This window comes from Sorex fumeus, unplaced genomic scaffold, assembly GCF_029834395.1.
Source record: "Sorex fumeus unplaced genomic scaffold, SorFum_2.1 ptg000044l, whole genome shotgun sequence".
In the NCBI taxonomy this organism is placed as follows: Eukaryota; Metazoa; Chordata; class Mammalia; order Eulipotyphla; family Soricidae; genus Sorex; species Sorex fumeus.
Genome location: NW_026606101.1, coordinates 10,431,368 through 10,451,497, shown reverse-complemented (window position 1 = coordinate 10,451,497; position 20,130 = coordinate 10,431,368). Strand labels below are relative to the sequence as shown.

The 20,130-nt window shown below is 44.3% G+C and overlaps 1 protein-coding gene across 11 annotated transcripts in view; it reads right to left on the bottom strand.

Annotated features, from left to right (window-relative positions):
- Positions 1-13,888, bottom strand: part of CPNE1 (copine 1) — a 44,901-nt gene extending 31,013 nt beyond the window's left edge. Inside the window, exons 1-3 of one of the 11 annotated variants that reach the window (XM_056121084.1) lie at positions 13,692-13,847; positions 7,408-7,492; positions 2,189-4,005 (exon numbers count right to left, since the gene is read on the bottom strand). In XM_056121084.1, the coding sequence (XP_055977059.1) occupies positions 2,189-3,983 (1,795 nt within the window). In that variant the 5' untranslated portion in view covers positions 3,984-4,005; positions 7,408-7,492; positions 13,692-13,847. Of the gene's footprint in view, positions 1-303; positions 4,006-7,407; positions 7,493-13,691 lie in introns of those variants that run through there. The other 10 variants (XM_056121082.1, XM_056121080.1, XM_056121081.1 and 7 more) reach the window with 10 other exon arrangements.
- Positions 13,889-20,130: the final 6,242 nt, after the last annotated feature.

The following is a 20,130-nucleotide window of genomic DNA, read 5'->3' as shown; positions in this document are numbered from 1 at the left end:
TCTGTTTAGTTACAGGTCAAAATTTCACATGAATTTGGGACAAAAGGTGACTGCCAGAACATCAACCTACCATGGACAGAACTTCAAACAAAGGATTGTAAACAGTGATTATTAAAAAGTGGCTTCTGAGTTTTGATGTCATTCAAAAAAAATTATTTTTAAACTGACTAAACTAAAACTTGGCGGTCAAACCAAAAAGGCTCTGGTAGGTAGAGGACTACATATTTTATTTTTGTGGCGAGAGTATTTTCACACAGTTTTAAGTGTGACATAAGAAACAAAAATTCAAGGTCATAGCACAAACCAAACACCTGGAGTTTTATATTAAAACAACAAAACAGTCTGCTCATTTACAAATGAGTCAATTAGGCAAACAAAGCAGCAACTTCAGAAGCATGACTGACTATACAGCAAGAACCCTCAAGAAGCAATAAAGGTACATACAGTGAATCTGAATACAGAGATTTTATTTAATTTGAAAAGAAAATAAGGACTTTAGACAAAGCTTTGACCCTATAACAAAGCAAATCCGTCCAGCTTGAAACCAAATTCCAATAGTAGCCAACTTCTATTTTTCAGCAGCTGGCAAGAGCACTATGAGCTCTATTACTGACATTTCTATTTTCTTCATCTCATCTGATATAAAACAAAACCAATCTAGACTCCTTGATAAGCGTTATATGGTCATTTGAGTTTTACAAATGGTTTCTCTAATGGCATACCAAAATCATTTTTGTGTTCCCTCCAGATAGCTTTACTGTAACATACAGCAATGTTTATCCTTATAATGAATGAGTCTTCTGTCAACCAATGCTCTATGTTATGAAAACCGATCTATATGCAATTGAATCAATCCACAGGTTCTAACCTGGAAATACTAGGAAACAATCTGGATGCATTTAATCACAGCACTATGAAGCTACCCTATAAAGAACTGATGTGAACAGCTACCCTAATACAAGTTTTACTTTCCTTGAGCCAATAGGTCTGTCATTTAAATCAAAGACAGCAGCCGTGGCTTCATCACGAGATTCGAAGGCCACCATGGCTTCACCTGTGGGCATACCTTTTTCATTGTATTTTAAACATACTGAGCCTGGAATCACTTGATAGCCATAAAAGAAATCTAGGATCTCATCAATAGACACAGTGAAGGGCATATTCTGCACTTTAATTACTGTTGGTCCTGGTTTTCCAGAACTAGATCCAAAGCCAGGGGGACCACCAATATGGATTGGCCCAGGGCCAGGCCCAGGCCCAAAAGCTGGTGGTCCACTCAAATGCCCAGGGGCACTCCCAAGACCAGGAGGGCCACTTCCAAAGCCAGGAGGGCCACCTAAGCCACCAGGACCATTTCCAAAATTCTGAGGGCCCCCTCCAAATCCTGGCCCACTTATACTATTTGGTCCACCACCAAAACCTGGAACATCCAGTCCTAAACCCGGCAAACCACTATTTCCAACTGAAGGCATACCAGGCCTAACATCACCAAAGGCTCCTCCTAATCCTGGAGGAGGGAGTGGTGGTCCAAAGGCATTTGACCCACCAAAATTACCAGGAAAGTTAAATGGAGGCCCATTATTGGCTTCCTTAGATCCTACGGTCAGGAAGGCATGCTCTTCACCTCCTGCACCAGGAATCCCTGCACCAGGTATCCCCACACCAGGCATCCCTGGGCCGGGCATCCCCGGGCCAGGCATCCCAGCACCAGGGATCCCAGCACCAGACATTGCAGCACCAGGCATCACAGCGCCAGGCAAGGCAGCGCCGGGCATGGCAGCGCCCGGCATCACAGAGCCCGGCACTCCAGCGCCGGGCATTCCGGCGCCAGGCATTCCAGCACCGGGCATTCCTGCCCCAGGCACTCCAGCACCGGGCACTCCAGCACCGGGCACTCCAGCCCCGGGCACTCCAGAACCGGGCACTCCTGCACCGGGCACTCCTGCACCGGGCACTCCTGCACCGGGCACTCCAGAACCAGGCACTCCTGCACCGGGCACTCCTGCACCGGGCACTCCTGCATTGGGCACTCCTGGAACTGCAGGATTACCTGGCACAGGCATCTTTAACCCCTTTTTGCCTTGAGCAGGGGGATTTTTCTCAATCTCTCTCATATCTTCTAGAGTAACTACATGAACAAAAGCTTCTCTCCCATTAAGTTTTTTACGGTGTAAGCGTTCAGACTTACGTGCATCATCTTCATTTTTAAACTGAACCAATGCCTGTCCTAGACCTTGCCCATTGTTATCAACAAGAACATGAACAGCATTTTCATCCACAGGAATTCCTTCTAGGAACTGAAGAACATCCATCTTGGTAATGCTGAATGGAATATTTGTAATGTGGGCACAGACTTTGGCAGAGCTGACATCACCCTCTGGATTCAACATCATTTCCCTCTGGTCATAGCTGAAGTTCTGCAGTCTTTTTCGAATCATATCTATCTTTTCTAGCATGCCCTTCTTAGTTATTGGATGAACTTGAATAAAACGACTGCCCATATATTGTTTATGTCGACATAGAGCAGCCTTATAGTCAGCCTCATTCCTGAACTCTACGAAGCCTTCACCAGTTGCTTTCCCATTGGGTCCATAAGCAATATAAATACTATCTTCCACAATATCCAACTTCTTAAAAAAATCAATGACATGTTTGTTTTCTGCTTCAAATGGCAGCCCTTTCAAATAAACACAAAAACCAGCCTCATGTGGTGATCTTGACCTTGATCTTTTCTGCCCACTGGGCGATTTTGATCTGGGAACTGTCTGAGGAGGGGGATGGGTTTGTCCAGAAGGTCCCATACTTTGCTTAAAAGTGATATGGCCTCCAGCAGCTACCCACTGTCTCTCTGTGGCAGGGCTAACTTCCACATAACGTTGAATCATCAGCATTCTGTTTCTTTTCAAAGCTTCAAAGGTATCTTGAGGGGAGAGGAACTTAACCAATCCATTCCCATTATTTCGACCCACATGATCTTTCAACAAGTGCACTGCATCAACACGGAGCCCATGAAAAAAATCTCTGACATCATTTTCCATTGCAGAAAAGGGCATTCCATGTACACTAACATAAAGATCATCAGGATTGATGGGAAGTGGTTTCACTCCGCTTTGAGAGTTCATCTGGATAGGGTTAACAGGATTCAATGGACCCAGAAACACAGGGTTCAAGTTATTGTTCAGATTCATAGGTGCTCCAGAGCCATTCATTCCAGCAGGTAGCGGTGCCACAGGTGGAGGGTTCAAGGGTGGCATACCTGACATGGGTGGCAATGGGGTCATGGGTGGCACAGAAGGTACTGGGGGCATTGGGGGCACAGGAGGCACAGGAGGCAATGTAGGTACTGGAGGAGGAACTGGTATTGGGGGAATAGACGGCATTGGTGGCATAGATGGCATCGCTGGGATTGGAGGAATTGGTGGTGGTGGGACTGTGTTCATTGGAGAGGCTGTGCTTGGTATAGTTGAGCTAAACGTTGGGCTCCCAAAGGAGGCCCCCATATTTGGAGGAGCCGTTCCTATGCTGGCTGTGGAAAATGTCTGTATATTTTTGTTGCTTTCATGAACAGAAGTAGCAGCAGTAACTACAGTGGGTGAAGGATTATTAAAGTTGGGCACTGTTGTAGGTAAGTTTACCCTGCCACTCATTCCTGAGCTAGGAGGCGGTCCTGATCTACTAGAATTTGCTGGTGGTATATCTAAGTTGGCAGTTTCAAACCGCCTACGACTCAGTTCAATCATATTCTGCATTTCCGTTTTACTACTCAACAACAGTGTTACTTTTGACCCTTTAATTGTACCACCTGTGCGCATCATACCAAGCCTTGCATCTTCATCAGTGGCAAAAACGATGAAAGCCTCACCCAGTTCACCCCCTACAATATGCACGCCCCCATCAGGGATGGTCAATCCAGAGAAGAAGTGGCGAATGTCCATGGTCCCCGCCACAATTGGGAGACCTTGCAAGCGGATGACCACAGCCATGCTGCGCTGAAAGCACAAACACCTGCAGATGAGAAAAGGCAACGGCCAAGTCAGACTCCTGTTTATTACACCAAATTTTTAGCTACAAGAATGACCAGCCCTCAATTATTCCCTGAATCACAAGCACTGTAATTTTAAATTTTGGATATTCTAAAGACAACATCACATGCCATTTACATGTAAAACCTAGATAATTTCAACTTCCAAAAGGTATTCATTCTGAAAACAACTAGTTCAGTTCCGAGACTCAAAAATAAACTCCACCAAAAAAATCCATAGAAATCAACAATTAAATCTTTTTAGACAACTATAAATAATCACTAATACATAAAGAAATGTGTAAGGCCAATCAGGAAGCAAATTTTAACAACCTATAAGGGAAAAATAAAGAATGCATCAAAGTTGTTATTTTAAACTTATCATCCCTATAAACTTCTCAACTTCATAGAATTGTTATGTTACATGGCTCAATCCCCAAAATTCAAAAGAAATAGAAAACTGAAATACAAATGAGTTGCAAATACTTAATACTAATTTTTTATCCCATAACTCTTTAATCTGCCTTACAAGCTGATTAAGAAACATTTAAAAGGAATAAAATATCTACATATTCATTACTAACAAGATTTAATACATATTAAGAATTCAAAAGCATCACTGGGAAAAATAACCAAAATTTTAGTTAGCTCTACTAGTCACTCTAAAGTACAACCTGGTTATAGTGCCATTCACCATATCTGTTTTATTTAAAACTCAGGTCACAAATTCTATTCTAAAAAAAGCAGATTTTTTTTCTAGAGGGGAAGGTTGATCAATGAAAATCAAACTAAGGGATGGGGAAGGAAAGAGAAAGGATTTTTGCATTAATTTTAGAATTAAAACATGAAGTTTGTTTTTACTTTCTTGGGGGGAAGGGCACACCTGGTAGTGCTCACAGTTTACTCCTGGCTCTACACTAAGGAATTACTCCTGGTGGGGTTTTGGGGGGTAGAATGCAGTTCTATAAAATATGAACTTAAAAAAAATTATATATAAAAAGTTTATTCAAAATTTTTATAGTCTCTGATACGACATAAGTCCTGTGGAACTTCTGGGCACTGATATTTACTAATTGATCTCCTTAATTAATGGCCAATTTCTCTCAGATATAAGTAAAAATTCAGTTCTAATGGCTTCTAACAGTAAATACAAGGCAGTCCATTGTAAAGTAAGACAAATTTTTGGAACTAGAAGAATACCAATTTGAAATATATATAGTCAAAAGCATAGGGTTATTTTTCAAATCGTCTGAAACATCAAACTGACTTTAAAGTAATTAAAGAATTACTTGCCCTCTAGGGGCCAGAGTGATGACAGTACAAGCACCTTGCACACACAGCCTGCCCAGGTTCAATCCTCAGCCTGACCATATGGTCCCCTGAGCACCACCTGGGTAATTCCTGAGTGCAGAGCCAGGAGTAACCCCTGGTATCTCACTAGATTTGGCCCCCAAACCAAAATTTGCACTTTAGATTAGAAAGAGTGAGGCTTTTTGCTGTAAACTTGGATTTAAATCTTTATTCAAAGTTTTGGGGCTCAAGAAATGGTATACTGGGTAGGGCGCTTGCCTTGCATGCAGCTACCTGTGTTTGATCTCTAGCATTGAACATTCTGAGTACTGCCAGGAGTAACCCGAGCATCAGGTGTCGCCCCGCCCCTAAAGAATGAATGAAAGAATTAAAGAGCACACCCATAATCTTTTAAATTTTATAATTTTGGGGCCAAAACAATAGTACAGTGAGTAGAGCATTTCCCTTGAATATAGTTGACCCACGCACCGCTGGGTGTGGCCCCCAAACCTAAATTTTACAAATTCATGAAAGCACTTCTTTTGGGGGGAGGGGTTCACAAGGTTACTCCTGGCTCTGCATTCCTGGTGGTATTTGGGGTACCATATAGAATGCCAGTAACCAAACCCAGGTTGTCTGCAAGCAGGGTAAATGCCTTACCCGCTATACTATCACTCCAGCCCCTGAAAGCACTTTTTCAATATCAAGCACTAAATATTAATTAATGCACAAGCAGGCAGTAGGTCAATATTAGACTGCTATACACCAAGGAAGTTTTGTTGTTTTGTTTTTATTCCTGGGCCACACCTGGAAAGATGCTTCATGATTACTCCTGGCTCTACACTCAGGAATTACTCCTAGAGGTGCTCAGGGGTCCATAAGGGATGTCATGGATCAAATCTTGTGTTAGTTGTGTGCAAGAGCCCCACTAAGGAAGTATTTTGTTTGGCTTTGACAGCTTTCACACACATACACACACTGACAAAGATAAAAGCCATTTTCAAATTTAATCCAGAGAAATGGGCTTACATGCAGAAAATGTTCTTTTGTGAGACCATTATAAATTTGGGGGTGAGGAAAGCCCATCATTTTTAGTATGCAAGAGTCAACAAGAAAAATTAACATTAATGAAACATCACACTGACACTCTTTTCTTTCTTATTTACTACTGAGCTCATCAAGAAATTATTAAACAAAGTTCTTATTCCTTACTCTAGCTAGGATCCTAGTCATATGAAAATTAAAATAACATTCCTATTAAACTTCAAAAAATGTTTAATCATTATATATCAAGAACATCATGGACAAAAAATCTAGGTACCCAAAACAACTTTATATTACTAGTCTGCATAGGGACAAAATAATGAGAACATGACATGGTCCTAGGAACGCAAAATTCAAAGGGCTAACAAGACCGACACACTAAACCTTCAAGTCGTTTGCTAAGAAATGGGATTGAGTGATAGGCTATGTAATAAATCACATACGGTAAAACTGAAAATATGCCCAGGAACCAGACTATAAAGAGGCTGAGGATTAATTAAACCAAACTACTGCACTACTGCACAAGATTTACACCTAGACCCATCTAAAGGGAAAGATTTTAGGTTCTGGAAAAAAAAAACAAGATCAGTTATATTCGACAGCATAACCTGTGCCATGTTTCTGAACGCATTTTAAAATTAAGACTACCTGAGTTACTGCAACTGTAACCGACTCCAATCACTATATAGGTTCCACCTGAAGTCAAAACTGTACTCTAAAATATGATCCATTATCTTTATCTATACCTCTAAGAATTATTGAAAATCATACCAATAACAAGCATCTGTAATTAACTAGTCTAGAATGCTGAGGGAAAAAAAAAAAACAGCTTACTGCCTAGCAATTAGGAAGGAACACAGCAGAAAATATGTATCTATAGAAAACTGCATCCCAAAGAAAGCAACAACTGTTCAAGGCTCCCATTCACCCGCCCCATCCCTCAGATAAACATGTTAAAAATAACAAAAATGAGAATTTAATTACATGTATTTTCACCATACTTAAACTATCTCATTTTGTTTGAAACAAACCCTCTATTCAAAATCTCTTACCTGATAAAACAAGAGATGTATTTTCTTAACAAGAAGTAGAGGCCAAGTCAATCCTGTGGGCAACCAATTAAAACCAACTTTTAGACTGCAATAGAGAATAAATGGAGGCAAAAATCAATGCAGGATACATAAAATAACACGCATAGGCCACACTGAACTGTACATTATGAAGGCGAGTCAGAAACCACCACAATCATTAGAATGCATTAAAAAAAATTAAAGACGTAAAAAATTCCTACGTGTTTATAAGTGTTGCTTTCAAAATTGGAGTTTCTCAAGACATTATTTTTAGTTTCACATCAAAAGTGTCATACAATAGTCCATGAATATCAATTCAAAACCCAGTCATAAAGCTCAACTTCACAGCACTTTTTTTTTTCACTTGATGGTTGAACCAGTGCAGAGAAATTCCTAACTCAAGTTCGCTGTTACCTAGTTTCTCAGGCTGCCACCCTTTTATGAAAAAGAACAAGTTCACAAAGGAGTAGCCCTGAACAAACTACGCAATAAATTTAAGGGTAACTATGAATACTATGGGCTGGAGCCAACAGCACAGTGGTAGGGAGTTTGCCTTGTGTGCAGCCACCCGGCCGAGCCAGGTTCGATTCCTCCCCCCCTCTCAGAGAGCCCGGCAAGCTACCGAGCCCGCACAGCAAAGCCTGGCAAGCTCCCCGTAAGGTATTCAACATGCCAAACACAGTGACAACAAGTGTCAAAATGGAGACGTTACTGCGCCCACTCGAGCAAACTGATGAACAACGGGAGGACAGTGACAGAGACAGTGATGAATACTATTGCAATTATTCTTTCAATGCACCCAAATGGAAACCATTAAAAAAAAAAAAAGAAAAACTTATGGATGTAATGATAATCCTACTTAATGTAATAATGTAATGTAATCCTACTTAAAATCAATAGGGCTCAAAGTATTAAGAAAAATATTTTTTCTTGTAACACCAAGAACAGTTTCAAAAAATATGTAAGAATTTATAACTCTTAAAATGTCTCATATTCTAAGTATTTCTCAAAGTAAAAACAGGTTACTCATCTGTTACTCATTTCTCCCTAACTAGTGAAATTACAAACAATTCACAAGCAACATATATGACTAATGTTAATTAGGTAACTATATCTTAAAAGTCTAATTCAGAGGAACAGTATAAGAATTAAGTATAAGGAGTATAAGGACTGATGATGGTGGCAGCTCCAGGTGATGTTCTGCAAAGCTCAGGAGCTATTCCCTTCTGTCTGCCTCTGTGCTGGGGACCCTACTGTGTAGAAGCAAGGCAAACATCATACCTCCTGAACTATAACACCCCAGCTCCAGAATATTTTTACGTGGGGAGAGGGGGTAAGAGGGTAAGAGAATAGGGGCAAAACGAGCCATATTCAGCTGGGTTCAAGAATTACTCCTCAGCTCTATGCTCAGGGGCTGGGGAACAAACCCAGGTTGGCTACATGCAAGGCACCTTACTACTTATCTCTCCAACCCCATTATGTTCACTTTTAATATTCTTTGGAGGAGTCACACCCAGCAGTGCTCAGGGCTTACTCCTGGTTCTGTGCTCAGTTATCAATCGGGTGAGGCTGTGGGACCATATATGATGCCAGGGACCAAACCTGAGTAAACCCTGCACTCAGTAAGTACCCTACCTGTTGTACTATCTCTTCAGCCCATTTAATCTTTTCAAAACTTATTATTTCTGTTTTCTGAACCACAGAGGCAGTGCTCATGATTTATTCTTGGCTCTGTGCTCAGGGATTACTCCTAACAAGGCTCTGGGATACATTATGTGGTGCCAGGGAAAAACCTAGGTCAACCACATGCAAGGCAAGCATCCTACCTACTGAACTATTGCTTTGCTAGCTCCAAACATATTTTTTTAAAGTCATTCAAAACAGTTCCAAAGGACAATTCCAGGCAACTACTCAAATTATTAATAAACAATGAGACTGTTCTGCCATTAAAGTATGCAAATGTCATGTTTTCAAGAGCCCAGATCATTTAATTGATCTTATGTGTATTGTATGAACCTGTGACACCAGTGGCGTTGCTCAGGGGTTACTTCTGCTCTGCCCTCAGGAATTACTCCTAGCAGTGCTTGGGGGTCATATAGGATGTCAGGTACAAAGCAAAGGCGCTATCCGCTGTACTATGACTCCGGCCTCTTAAAACTTCATTTAAAATCTACACTACAATCTAATGGGTTACCAAAGAGAAATACGAGAAAGAGAAAAAGTCACCTTAGGTTAAGACTAATGCTTAATGAAAATAAATATATATATATCGGGGTTGGGGGGATGGGACCATATTGGTGATGGGCTTAGTCCTGGCTTTGCACTCAGGAATTACATTACTTCTGGTGATGCTGGGGATAGAACCCAGATTGGCCTCTTGTGAGGCAAATGCCCTACCCACTGTAATGCTAATGCTCTGGTCCCCAAAACTATAATTTACTAGATAAGCATTTCTGATAGTTCATCACCTAGAAGAGATTACAATTCCAAAGGTCTGGTGTGGAACCAGGACAAGTGCCTTAAAAAGGTAAGTTCTTCACCCTCTCCCCCCCCCCCCACTGAAAGTTCAAATCGAACATCCATCTATTAACAAGTTCCAGACAGGGAATTCAAAAATTCTACTCTCAAAAAATTTCTACAAGGTTGCCAGAAATGACTTTATCATGAAGAAAGCATCTCACACCAAAAAGGGAGATTTGAAAGACCCAGCTGAATTTGACTAATGCTTAACAAGTCTAAATGTTCAATTTAAAAAAACAAAAATAATCTAGACATAAACTAATTTTTCTATTTCAGAAAAGGGGAAACCCAATCTCTCCCACACTGAAAATGCCTAAAGTCTAGGCCAGAACGCAGAGCTTCGCAGTTCTTGGCATTTATACTTCCTTTCAAATGGGCAAAGTAAACAGAAACTCAGTACTAAATTAATTACTCCAGAATTCAAGGCCTCGCTTTGGGAAAAAAAAAAAAACACAGTAATTTAAGAGATGCTCCCTGTTTTCCAGTATCTATTCCTGTGTTGTAAATGCAGGCTAGCGAGCGAACAGATACAGGATATCAAAATGAAATCACCTTAAGCTTGATTAAAATATTGGCACACAACAAAACATCACCAATGCGTATTTACCTACACATGTAACATGAGAATAGGGAAGAAGGAAATGAATTTGATTTGCCTTTTCGAAATTCTGAATTAAGAAGCTTGCATTAGAGTGTATTTTTTCTACTTTAAATGGAGAAATCAGACCCTGAAGTGGCTAGAGCTTTACAAAAAACAGATATGAAAGTAAATAACAGATTATGTCAGGTTCTTTTTCCTATTTACAAGTTAAATGATCTATATACTAACCATTTTCAATCAGAACTTCAGAATAAAATGTCTGACAATATTTTTTACCAAAAAGTCAATGCTCAAACTAAAATTTAACCATTTCCACTCAATCAAGACTAAACATCCAAAAATGATTTCAACTGTGTTCAGCAATCAGTCTTTAACAAACAAGAATCAAGGTACAGAACTAGGATCTTCAAATTCATAAGAAAGCATCCCTCAAAGGTCTACCTCAGAGATAACAAATTATGATGCAATAATGAACAAAGCAATAAGAAACATTATAATCACATTCTGGTAGGCATGGGGGGGACGACCCACACAATTTCATTCACTTGATTCTGTTCCCATCCAAGTGGATCACATTTCAGATTCTTAGATCATTTTTAATGAAAAAATTATGACACTCAGATGTGTCCTTTTGTAACTCAACTTTCCCAATGAACTTATCAAATACTAATAGGCAGAAACCCAAAATACATTTTTAATTATGTTACTTATAACTCATCTGCCAAGACGGTAATTGTTATTTTCACGCCCCCCCAACAAAAGTCTTCAATTGGCCACTCAACTTCAAAGCAATGATATTATTTCTAATTTAGCCTACCTAAAAGTTTAATACTCCCAATACTCATCTTAGAGGCTGGATTTAAACAATACAGAACTGATCATTACTGCTACGGCCCATATGCCTAAAGAACAGTAAAATCTTATAGAACTATTAGCTGACTGTTACCCTTAGTTGACCTCAAACATTTTACATTAGTTACTCCACAGATAATTTATTGAGCACTTGGGGGTAAGGCGAAGAGATACCAAACAACAGCACCTACATTTTAGGAGGCAGTACCTAAAAGCATCTTTAAACCACCAATTACTGAAACTTAAATTCTTCCTCTATGGGGCGGGGAGGATATGGACGACACACATTATCTAAACCAAATAACGGAACTGTTTCTACAAAATGGAATAAAAAAAAGTAATGAACTGTCAATGGATTCCAGCACCTGAAATATACTCCCACAAAACCATGTTTCACATCTACAAGTTTCACATCAATCCCCAACTCAATATGCAACAAAGAGTTTGACATGTCAAAAAGAAAAAGCCTTAAGTGCACTGGTATTAAACACAAAACAATTATGTTCCAAGTAACTACATTTCTAAAATGTGTCCAATTTTCTTACCTAACATAAATCATAAGACTGAAATTATGCATTTAGAACCCACGAATAATAATCGCTTTAAACAAAGATGCATTCCGTTTTAATGAAATTTCCAGTAATGAACTTTTTTACATAAGCCAAACATTTCATTGTCCTCAAAAATTACCATAAAATATTTGAAGCAATTGTAACAGCTCTTCCAAATTACTTCCCACTTGGTCCAGAAATCCTCCACTCTGTAAAAATCAGCAAATCTCAAAAACAAGTGCCAACCAACCAGTTCTGCGTATTCCCAGAAAAGAAACAAATGTAACAAAAATCAGCCCGTGTGTCCAGACCTGAAGGTTTTTTTTTTAAAAAAAGAACTGCACAGGTTCTGCAATACACTAAATAACAGATAATATCCGAAGACAATGACAATTCAACTTCCTATTCAATTTCACAAAAGCAAAGACCAAAAAAAAAAACCCAACTCTCCAAGAGAAAAATACTCCAGTCACAAATTTCCTTCAACACTTCAATCCTTTTTTTTTCCTTCCCAATTCGATATTTGACTGACAAATTATAAACAACTCGAATATAGAATGGCTCCTGCCAACCACCCGCTTTTTAGATCAAATGGTCGGGGGGGGGGGGGGGGGGAGGGGGGTAAGGGAGGGGAGAGCCGGAAGCCCAGTTACGACTAGAGAGTTCCGAAAAACACAGCAAACGTTAATTACCCAGTACGAAGCTTACAGGAAGCTCCCCGCCCCGCCCCCCGACTTTGCACAAGCCAGGCCACCGAGGCGGCACGCGAAACGCTCAGACGTTCTAGCAGCTAAACCTCGGGGGTGCGCGCCGGTCCAGGACCAGTAAAGCCCCTCCCGGCCCGCCGCACGTGGCGGGTAACAAGGCGCTCCGGCCTCGTCTGAGCGGGATGGACACACTCCACGCTCGGGCTCCATCCATCACTAGCGGCCCCACCCCCGCCCCCTCCCCCCACTGAACCTCCGGCTCCACGAGGGCTGGAGGCACTGTCCCTCGAGGGAAGACCACGCATCTCGGACACCTGGGACCGAGCGTGGGCCGCCTCCTACACGCCAGGAGGCCGGGAGGCGCCCTCGGCCCGTTTCCCGGGTCGGTTTCTCTCAAACTGCCCCTTCCGCACGCCGGGCAGCGGACGCCCGAGAGCCGAGCCCTCCGCCTGGAGGCCACGCGCGCGTTTCTCGAGCCTTCCTCCCCGCAGGGATGCCCTGGGCACGGCCTCCTCCCCCTGAGGAGGTTCCCCCAGCCCCCAATCCTTTTATTTTACTCCCCTCCCCCGCCACGGGCCCCCGGGGCCTTCTTCCCACTTTCGGGGCGGGGATACGGCGGGGGAGGGGGGGAACCTCCGCTTTACGAATCTCTCCTCACTTTGGGACAGGGGTATCGTCTCGGCCCCGGGGAATAAAAGAAAAAAGGGAAAAAAAACTTGGCTCAGACGGAAAGTGTGTTTTTCACCGCGGTGGGCTCGCCGGCCACGGGGCCGCCCAGCTCTCGTCTCCTCCTCCCTCTCGCGGCAGGGCAGCGTCCTGGCTACGGCCGCGGCCCCACAGCGCTCGATGGGGCTCCGGCCCCCGTGCAGAGGCTCCACTGGCGCCCCGGGCCCCCCCGCAGCCAAGCCCCGACCTTTTGTGCGGGGCGCTCGCCGCGACGGGCTCCGAGGCCTCCGGAGGCCCCGCCCCGGGCCACCAAGGGGCGGCTCGAGCCCCGCACAGCCCCGTTCGTTCGGGGAGCTGCGGGAGTCTTACCGGGGAGAGCTGCGCGGCACCCGAACCCAGACCTGAATTACCCCCCGCGCGAGTGCCTCCGCCCCGCGGCCGACAGCCCCAGCCCGAACGGCTTCCCGGAGCCGGTAGCAGACACCACCTCCTTCGCCGCTTCACAAAATGGCCGCCGACGCGCTCAGCGGCTCCGCATTCCAGAAGGGGCGGGGCGGCGCGTGACGTCACGGTGGGCGGCGCAAGCGCGCTGGGGCTCTCGGGCAGCTCCCGGAATTCGCTCGTGTTTGGGGCCGAGCGGAGCGGGTGAGCCTTTTGCGCACGAGCCCCGCCTTAAGGGCGGAGACGCCCCGCGGTGGCAGGGCCGGCTGGCTCCGCCCCCGTATGCCAGGGTCGATGCTGGTAACTGCTTCTCTTCCCACCTCGGAAGTTATTGCTTTTGATTTTTAGGATTAGATGAACCTCAAAGTGGTCCTGTTGGAGAAGCTCGGAGAAACAAAACCTAAACCAGTTTTCCCTCATTAAAAACGTTATAGAAGGGGCTGGAGGGATAGCACAGCGGGTAGGACGTCGTTGCCTTGCACACGGCCGACACGGGTTTGATCCCCGGCATCCCATATGATCCCCTGAGCACCGCCAGGGGTAATTCCCGAGTGCAGGGCCAGGAGTAACCCCTTAGCATCAACGGATGTGACCCAAAAAGGAAAAAAAAAAACTTTATAGGGGTGGAGCTGAAGAAGAGATGGTACATGGCGTAAAGCACTTGCAGTGCACGCGGCCAAGGCGGGTTTCATCCATCCTTTTGTCCGTCGAGCCAAGCACTGCCAGGAGTAACCCCTGAAGATCGTCACGTGTAGCCCCAAACCCCCCAAAATAGGTCTTTATAGGGGGCTTTAGTCCCCTATGAAGAAAAAACCTTTATAAGTGGCCAATTAAATTCCATCCCCTGCATCACTTATGGTCTCCCCTGCACGCCTCCCCTCCCCCCCTCCCGCCAGCCCACCAGAAGTAATTCTTGAGTACGGACCCAACATTTAGCCTTGAGCACTGTGGCCAATAAACAAAAATTTTTAAATACGTTTATAGGACCTGGGACCAGAGACATAGTACATCAGGTAGGGCACTTGTGTTGCACATGTCAGACCAGCTGTACCCCAGCCTAGGCACCATCAGAAATGATCCCTGAGCACAGAGCCACAAGTAAGCACTGAGCACCACCTGGTGTGAACCAAAAAAAAGTTCATGGGGCCTGCCAGGAGAGAAAGCAACCAGCTGAGGCCATGTTTTGCATACACCCCCAGTATTGTATGGTTTTATTTATTTATTTATTTATTTATTTGCTTTTTGGGTCAAACCCAGCAATGCCTGGGAGGGAGCGATAGCACAGCGGTAGGGTGTTTGCTTTGCACGCGACTGGCCAGCCAAGCCGGTTCGATTCCTCTGCCCTCTTGGAGAGCTACCAAGAGTATTCCGCCCCCACTGCAAAGGCTGGCAAGATACTCTGATGTATTCCATAAGCCAAACACAGTAACAAGTCTCACAATGGAAACATTACTGAGCCCGCTGGAGCAAATCAATGAGCAACCGGAGGACAGTGCTACAGTGCTACTGCGCAATGTGTAGGGGTTACTCCTGGCTCATGCACTCAGAAATTACTCCTAGAGGTGCTTGGGGGACCATATGGGATGCTGGGAATTTAACCCGGTCGGCCTGTGCAAGGCATACCCACTGTGCTTCACTCCAGCCCCCTATGTTTGTCTTTTTTTTTTTTATTAATGTAAGTTGTTTTTCTATTAGCAAAACAGTGAAAATCACTATGGGCCTCCTTCACCTTAGTTTTACTAATAGAAAAGGTGCTCAGTGCTTACTCCTGTCTCTGTGCCAGGATTCAAGGATGCTCTGGCCAGTTCAAGACCATATGTGATGCTGGGGATTGAATCAGGGTCAGCTGTAACAAGGCAAAAGATCCTACCCACTGTGCTATTGCTCTGGTCCCATGGGTTGAGGCACTTTCATTGCACATGTAGACTTGAGTTCAATCCCAGGCGGCACCATATATGGACCCCAAATATTGCCAGGAGTGATCTCTAAGAACAAAGCCCAGGAGTAAGCCTGAAACATTGCTGGGTGCCCACCCCACACAAAAAAAATTTTGTGACTTTGTTCTAAGCCTCCACTATTCCTCTCCCCATGTTCATAGTCGATATCATAGACACATATATCTATGTGATTATGTCCCAATAATTTAACTACTCTTCCAATTCAGGAAGTGAGGACTCAATGAATAAGAAAATCAGGGTCTAAATTACAACAAACTTTTGGGAAGATTCCTATGAAAGAATACAAAGTGATAATCTTATGTAGTGAAAATCTTATTTGTGGGGACGAGAGATAACACAGGGGCTGAAACACTTCCTTGCTGACCCTGGTTTTATCCTTAATCTCACATGTTCCACCATAGCAGGACAACGCTCTGAGAGACGTTGAGCGCCATCTAGATAGTTTCATTACCCCAAACCTTGCAAGGCAGGAGCAGCACCCCACAGTCCACTCCTGAAATTGATTAAACTAATCATCAGGAAGGACCCCTGGGTCTCCTAAGGACCGGTTTACCCAATCCCCCCCCCCCAAAAAAAAAGAAAGAAAAGTACATTAAATTATAAACTAGTTTACACTGTTAGTTATTTACTCTTGACTCTCTGTAGCCTTTATGTATTTACTTTTTGTGGTGCTGAACGCAGAGTTCTATATACACAAGACAGGTACACTACCGCAGAACTACATCCCTGGCTTGAAACCCAAAGGTGCTCAGCCTTACTCCTGTGTCCTGTGCTTATGGATCACTCCTGGTGGTCTCAGAGGACAATATGGGGTTCCACTATTGAATCCCGTCAGTGAGTGCAAGACAAATAAATGCCCTGTACCCTGTACTATGACTCTGTTCTCTCAGATCATACCTTTAAGTCAAACCAAACAGCATGTCCTCATTTAAAATCAAGCACCCATAAATTCTTAGAAACTGCAATTATTTGGGGTCTGAAGCTATAGTACAGAGGGTAAGATGCTTGGTTTTCATGTGACTGACGCAGGTTCGATCCCTAGCATCCCATATATGGTCCCCTGTACCCTGCCAGAAGCAATCCCAGAGATCAGAGCCAGAACTAAAGCCCTCTAAGCACCACTGGGTTTGGCTCCAAATCCAAAAACTGTATGTGGTTTTTGGACCACACCTGGCAGAGCTCAGGATTTATTTCTGAATGCTCTCAGAGATCCCTCCTGGTGAGGTTTGGAGTAATAAATGGGCTGCTGGGGATCAACCGCAAGGAATGCAATCAACTAATCAGCAGTACTTTCGTGCTTTTCCTTTTTACTGCAATTTACAAGTTATATGACCTTCTACAAGATCATTGTCAGTGATTTTAATGTCAAGATAGGACCGAGAAGATCAGCCGAAGAACTCCACATCGGGACCCATGGCCTAGAATGGAATGAACAGGGTGAGAGACTGTCTGAGTTCATCATGTTGACCAAGACCATCCATGATAACTCACAGTTCTAGAAGGCCGAATCTAAATGTTGGACATGGGAGTCTCCCAGTGGACAGTTCCACAATGAAACTGACCACATCATACTCAATTGACAGTTTTTCCTGACCAATGTTGCTGTTGTCAAAAAATTCAAAATGGGATCAGATCACCGTCTCCTTCGTGCAAAATTCTACTTCACGGAGCGGGGAGAAAGGGCTGCAAAGTTTAAGGAGAGAACTCCCAGAATGACCACCGACTGGGAGATCTTTGGCACTACTGCGGCAACATGGGAAGATGCCATCGTTGACAACATTGACAAGGAATATGATGGACTGGTTCAGCACCTCCATGATTGTGCGAGGAATGCCGAGAGAGATAACCACAAAAAGACAACTGTCTTCGAAAACTCTTGAGCTCATTCGCCAATGTGACTTGGTGCATGCCTCAGGCAAATGCAAGCGAATGTTCGAGCTTCAAAGCAGTGCAAAGAAGCGATAAAGGAACATCTCAAAGAGAGAAGAGCAGCAGTGCTGGCAGATGTGGCAGAAGCCAGGAAAAGCATTCGCAACATTGGCCTATCCTTCGCCAACTACAAGACCAAGATGACTGCCCTCCGACATCCTGATGGATCTATCACATCTTCCAGAAGGGCAAGGGAGAAGATTATCCATGACTTCTACTTCTAGCCACATACACCTGCCCACATAACAAATTCTGCAGAATGGATATGTCGTTCCCAAAGTTCTCCCTTCCAAAATCCGACACGCCATTTCGTCGGTAAAGAAGCGAACAGCACCCGGTCCAGAGAAGGTCAGACCTGAACACATGAAGAATCTGCCATCAGTACTCATCAAAACACTGGCTCGGCTCTTCACACGCTACCTGTCTGAATGCAACATTTTGTCCCAGTGGAAAACCAGCAGGACTGTACTACTTACTGTACAAGAAGGGAGACATCCACGACATCGACAACTATTGCCCGATCTGCCTGCTGTCTGTCATCTACAAGCTGTTCACTTAAGTAATCCTGAAAAGAATTGGCAGAACACTAGATGAAGGACAACCATGAGAGCAAGCCGGGTTCTGAAAAGGATTCAGCACAATATACCATATCCCTATGATAACCAAGCTCATTGAGGTTTCTCGGGAGTTCAAGATGTCACTCTGTTTAATGTTCATTGATTTAAAGAAGGCCTTTGATTCTGTTGAGACTAAAGTGGTCATCAAAGCCCTAGCCAAAAATAGCATTCAAACTCAATACATCAGGATCCTCTGTGAACTGTATTACGGACTCACTACCAGGATCTCACCATTCTACAAGGAAGTGATCATCCATGTCAAGAGAGGGGTTCGGCAGGGTGATACCATTTCACCGAAACTCTTCAGTGCCACCCTCGAGAACATCATGCGACGACTGGAATGGGAAGGAATGGGAGTGAAGATAGATGGTCGGCAACTACACCACCTCCACTTCACTGATGACATCATTCTCAAAACACCAAACATTAGCCAAGTGACACAAATGCTGTGACCGACCACGAGTGTGGAGAGGTTGGAATACAGCTGAATCTCACGAATATTTGTGAGAAACAGTCTTGTTCCTGACATTCCATTCGCTCTCAACGGAATGAACATCTCCGAATGCAAAAGTTATGTGTACCTAGGTCGAGAAGTCAACATGACTAATGACCTGGCACCTGAGTTGCACAGGAGGAAGATAGCAGCTTGGAATGCCTTCAAGAGCATTGAAAAAATAGCTAAGAGGACGAAGAACCTCTGGCTCCAAGCACATCACTTCAATTCCACTGTTCTTCCTGCATTAACATATGCCTCAGAGACCTGGGCCCTTACGAAAACAGGATGAGAACGCTATTTGGGTCTCCCAAAGAGGAATCGAAAGAGCTATGCTTGGAGTATCACTCTTCACTCAAATGAGAGAAAGAATCCGGAGTTCTGACCTCCATCGACAGTCGAGAATTAGGGACACTGTCTCGTTTGCCAAGGTGTCGAAGATCAGATGGGCTGGACACATAATGCAGTTTGGAGATGACTGCTGGACTAGAGCCATTACCGACTGGATTCCACGGGATATCAAAAGGTCACGTGGCTAGGGGGTATGGTGCTGCCAGCAGGTCAATCTGTACCTGTGAGGCGAGTGCATCAGCAGCCTCATGGCGCCTTCAGACTTCCAGATACCCCAAAATTGCTGCTGTGCCTTTGGCCAGACCCCAAAAACTTGGGGCAAAATTTACCAAGAAAGTAAACGGCCAAAAGTTAGGTATGTGGGAAACACACCCACAAACCACCTCCGGCTCAGCTATATAATTGGAGGCAAGGCCTCTTTGGTTCCTGATTGAACTGCTTAATGGACATGATCCCAGAGACTCAGAAACAAATCTCAGAACCCAGTGGCTTTAGGTAGAAATGCGTCTGGTCTCTGCAGTAGGCTACTGGTGCTGGGCCAACCCAGGTGGGAATAGGTTTCATGCCTTGGCCTATTCCCCCTGGCGGCCCAGTGGCCGCCATCCGTCTGAGGCCACTGGAAAGTCACATTTGGGCCCCCAGTGACGAGACACACAGGGCCTCACGGGATGAGGGTGGAGCCGGGCTTGTCCTCCCCACCCCAACGAGACCCCAAGTCATCGCCCACGAATGGCCTCTCTGGCTCCTGATCAAGCTGCTTAATGGCCATGATCCCAGAGACTCAGAAACAAATCTCAAAACCCAGTGGCGTTTGGCAGAAATGCATCCGGACTCCACAGTATGTTACTGTCGCCGGGCCACCTCAGGGGGGAATGGGTGCTGTCCCTCTGCCTGCTCCCTCTTGGTGACTTGGTGGCTGTCATCCTCCAGAGGCCATTGGACAGTCAGGCTTGGGCCCGCAGTGACGAAACTTGTTGGGTCTCATGGAATGGGGGGGGGGAGGTGGAGCCGGGCCTGTC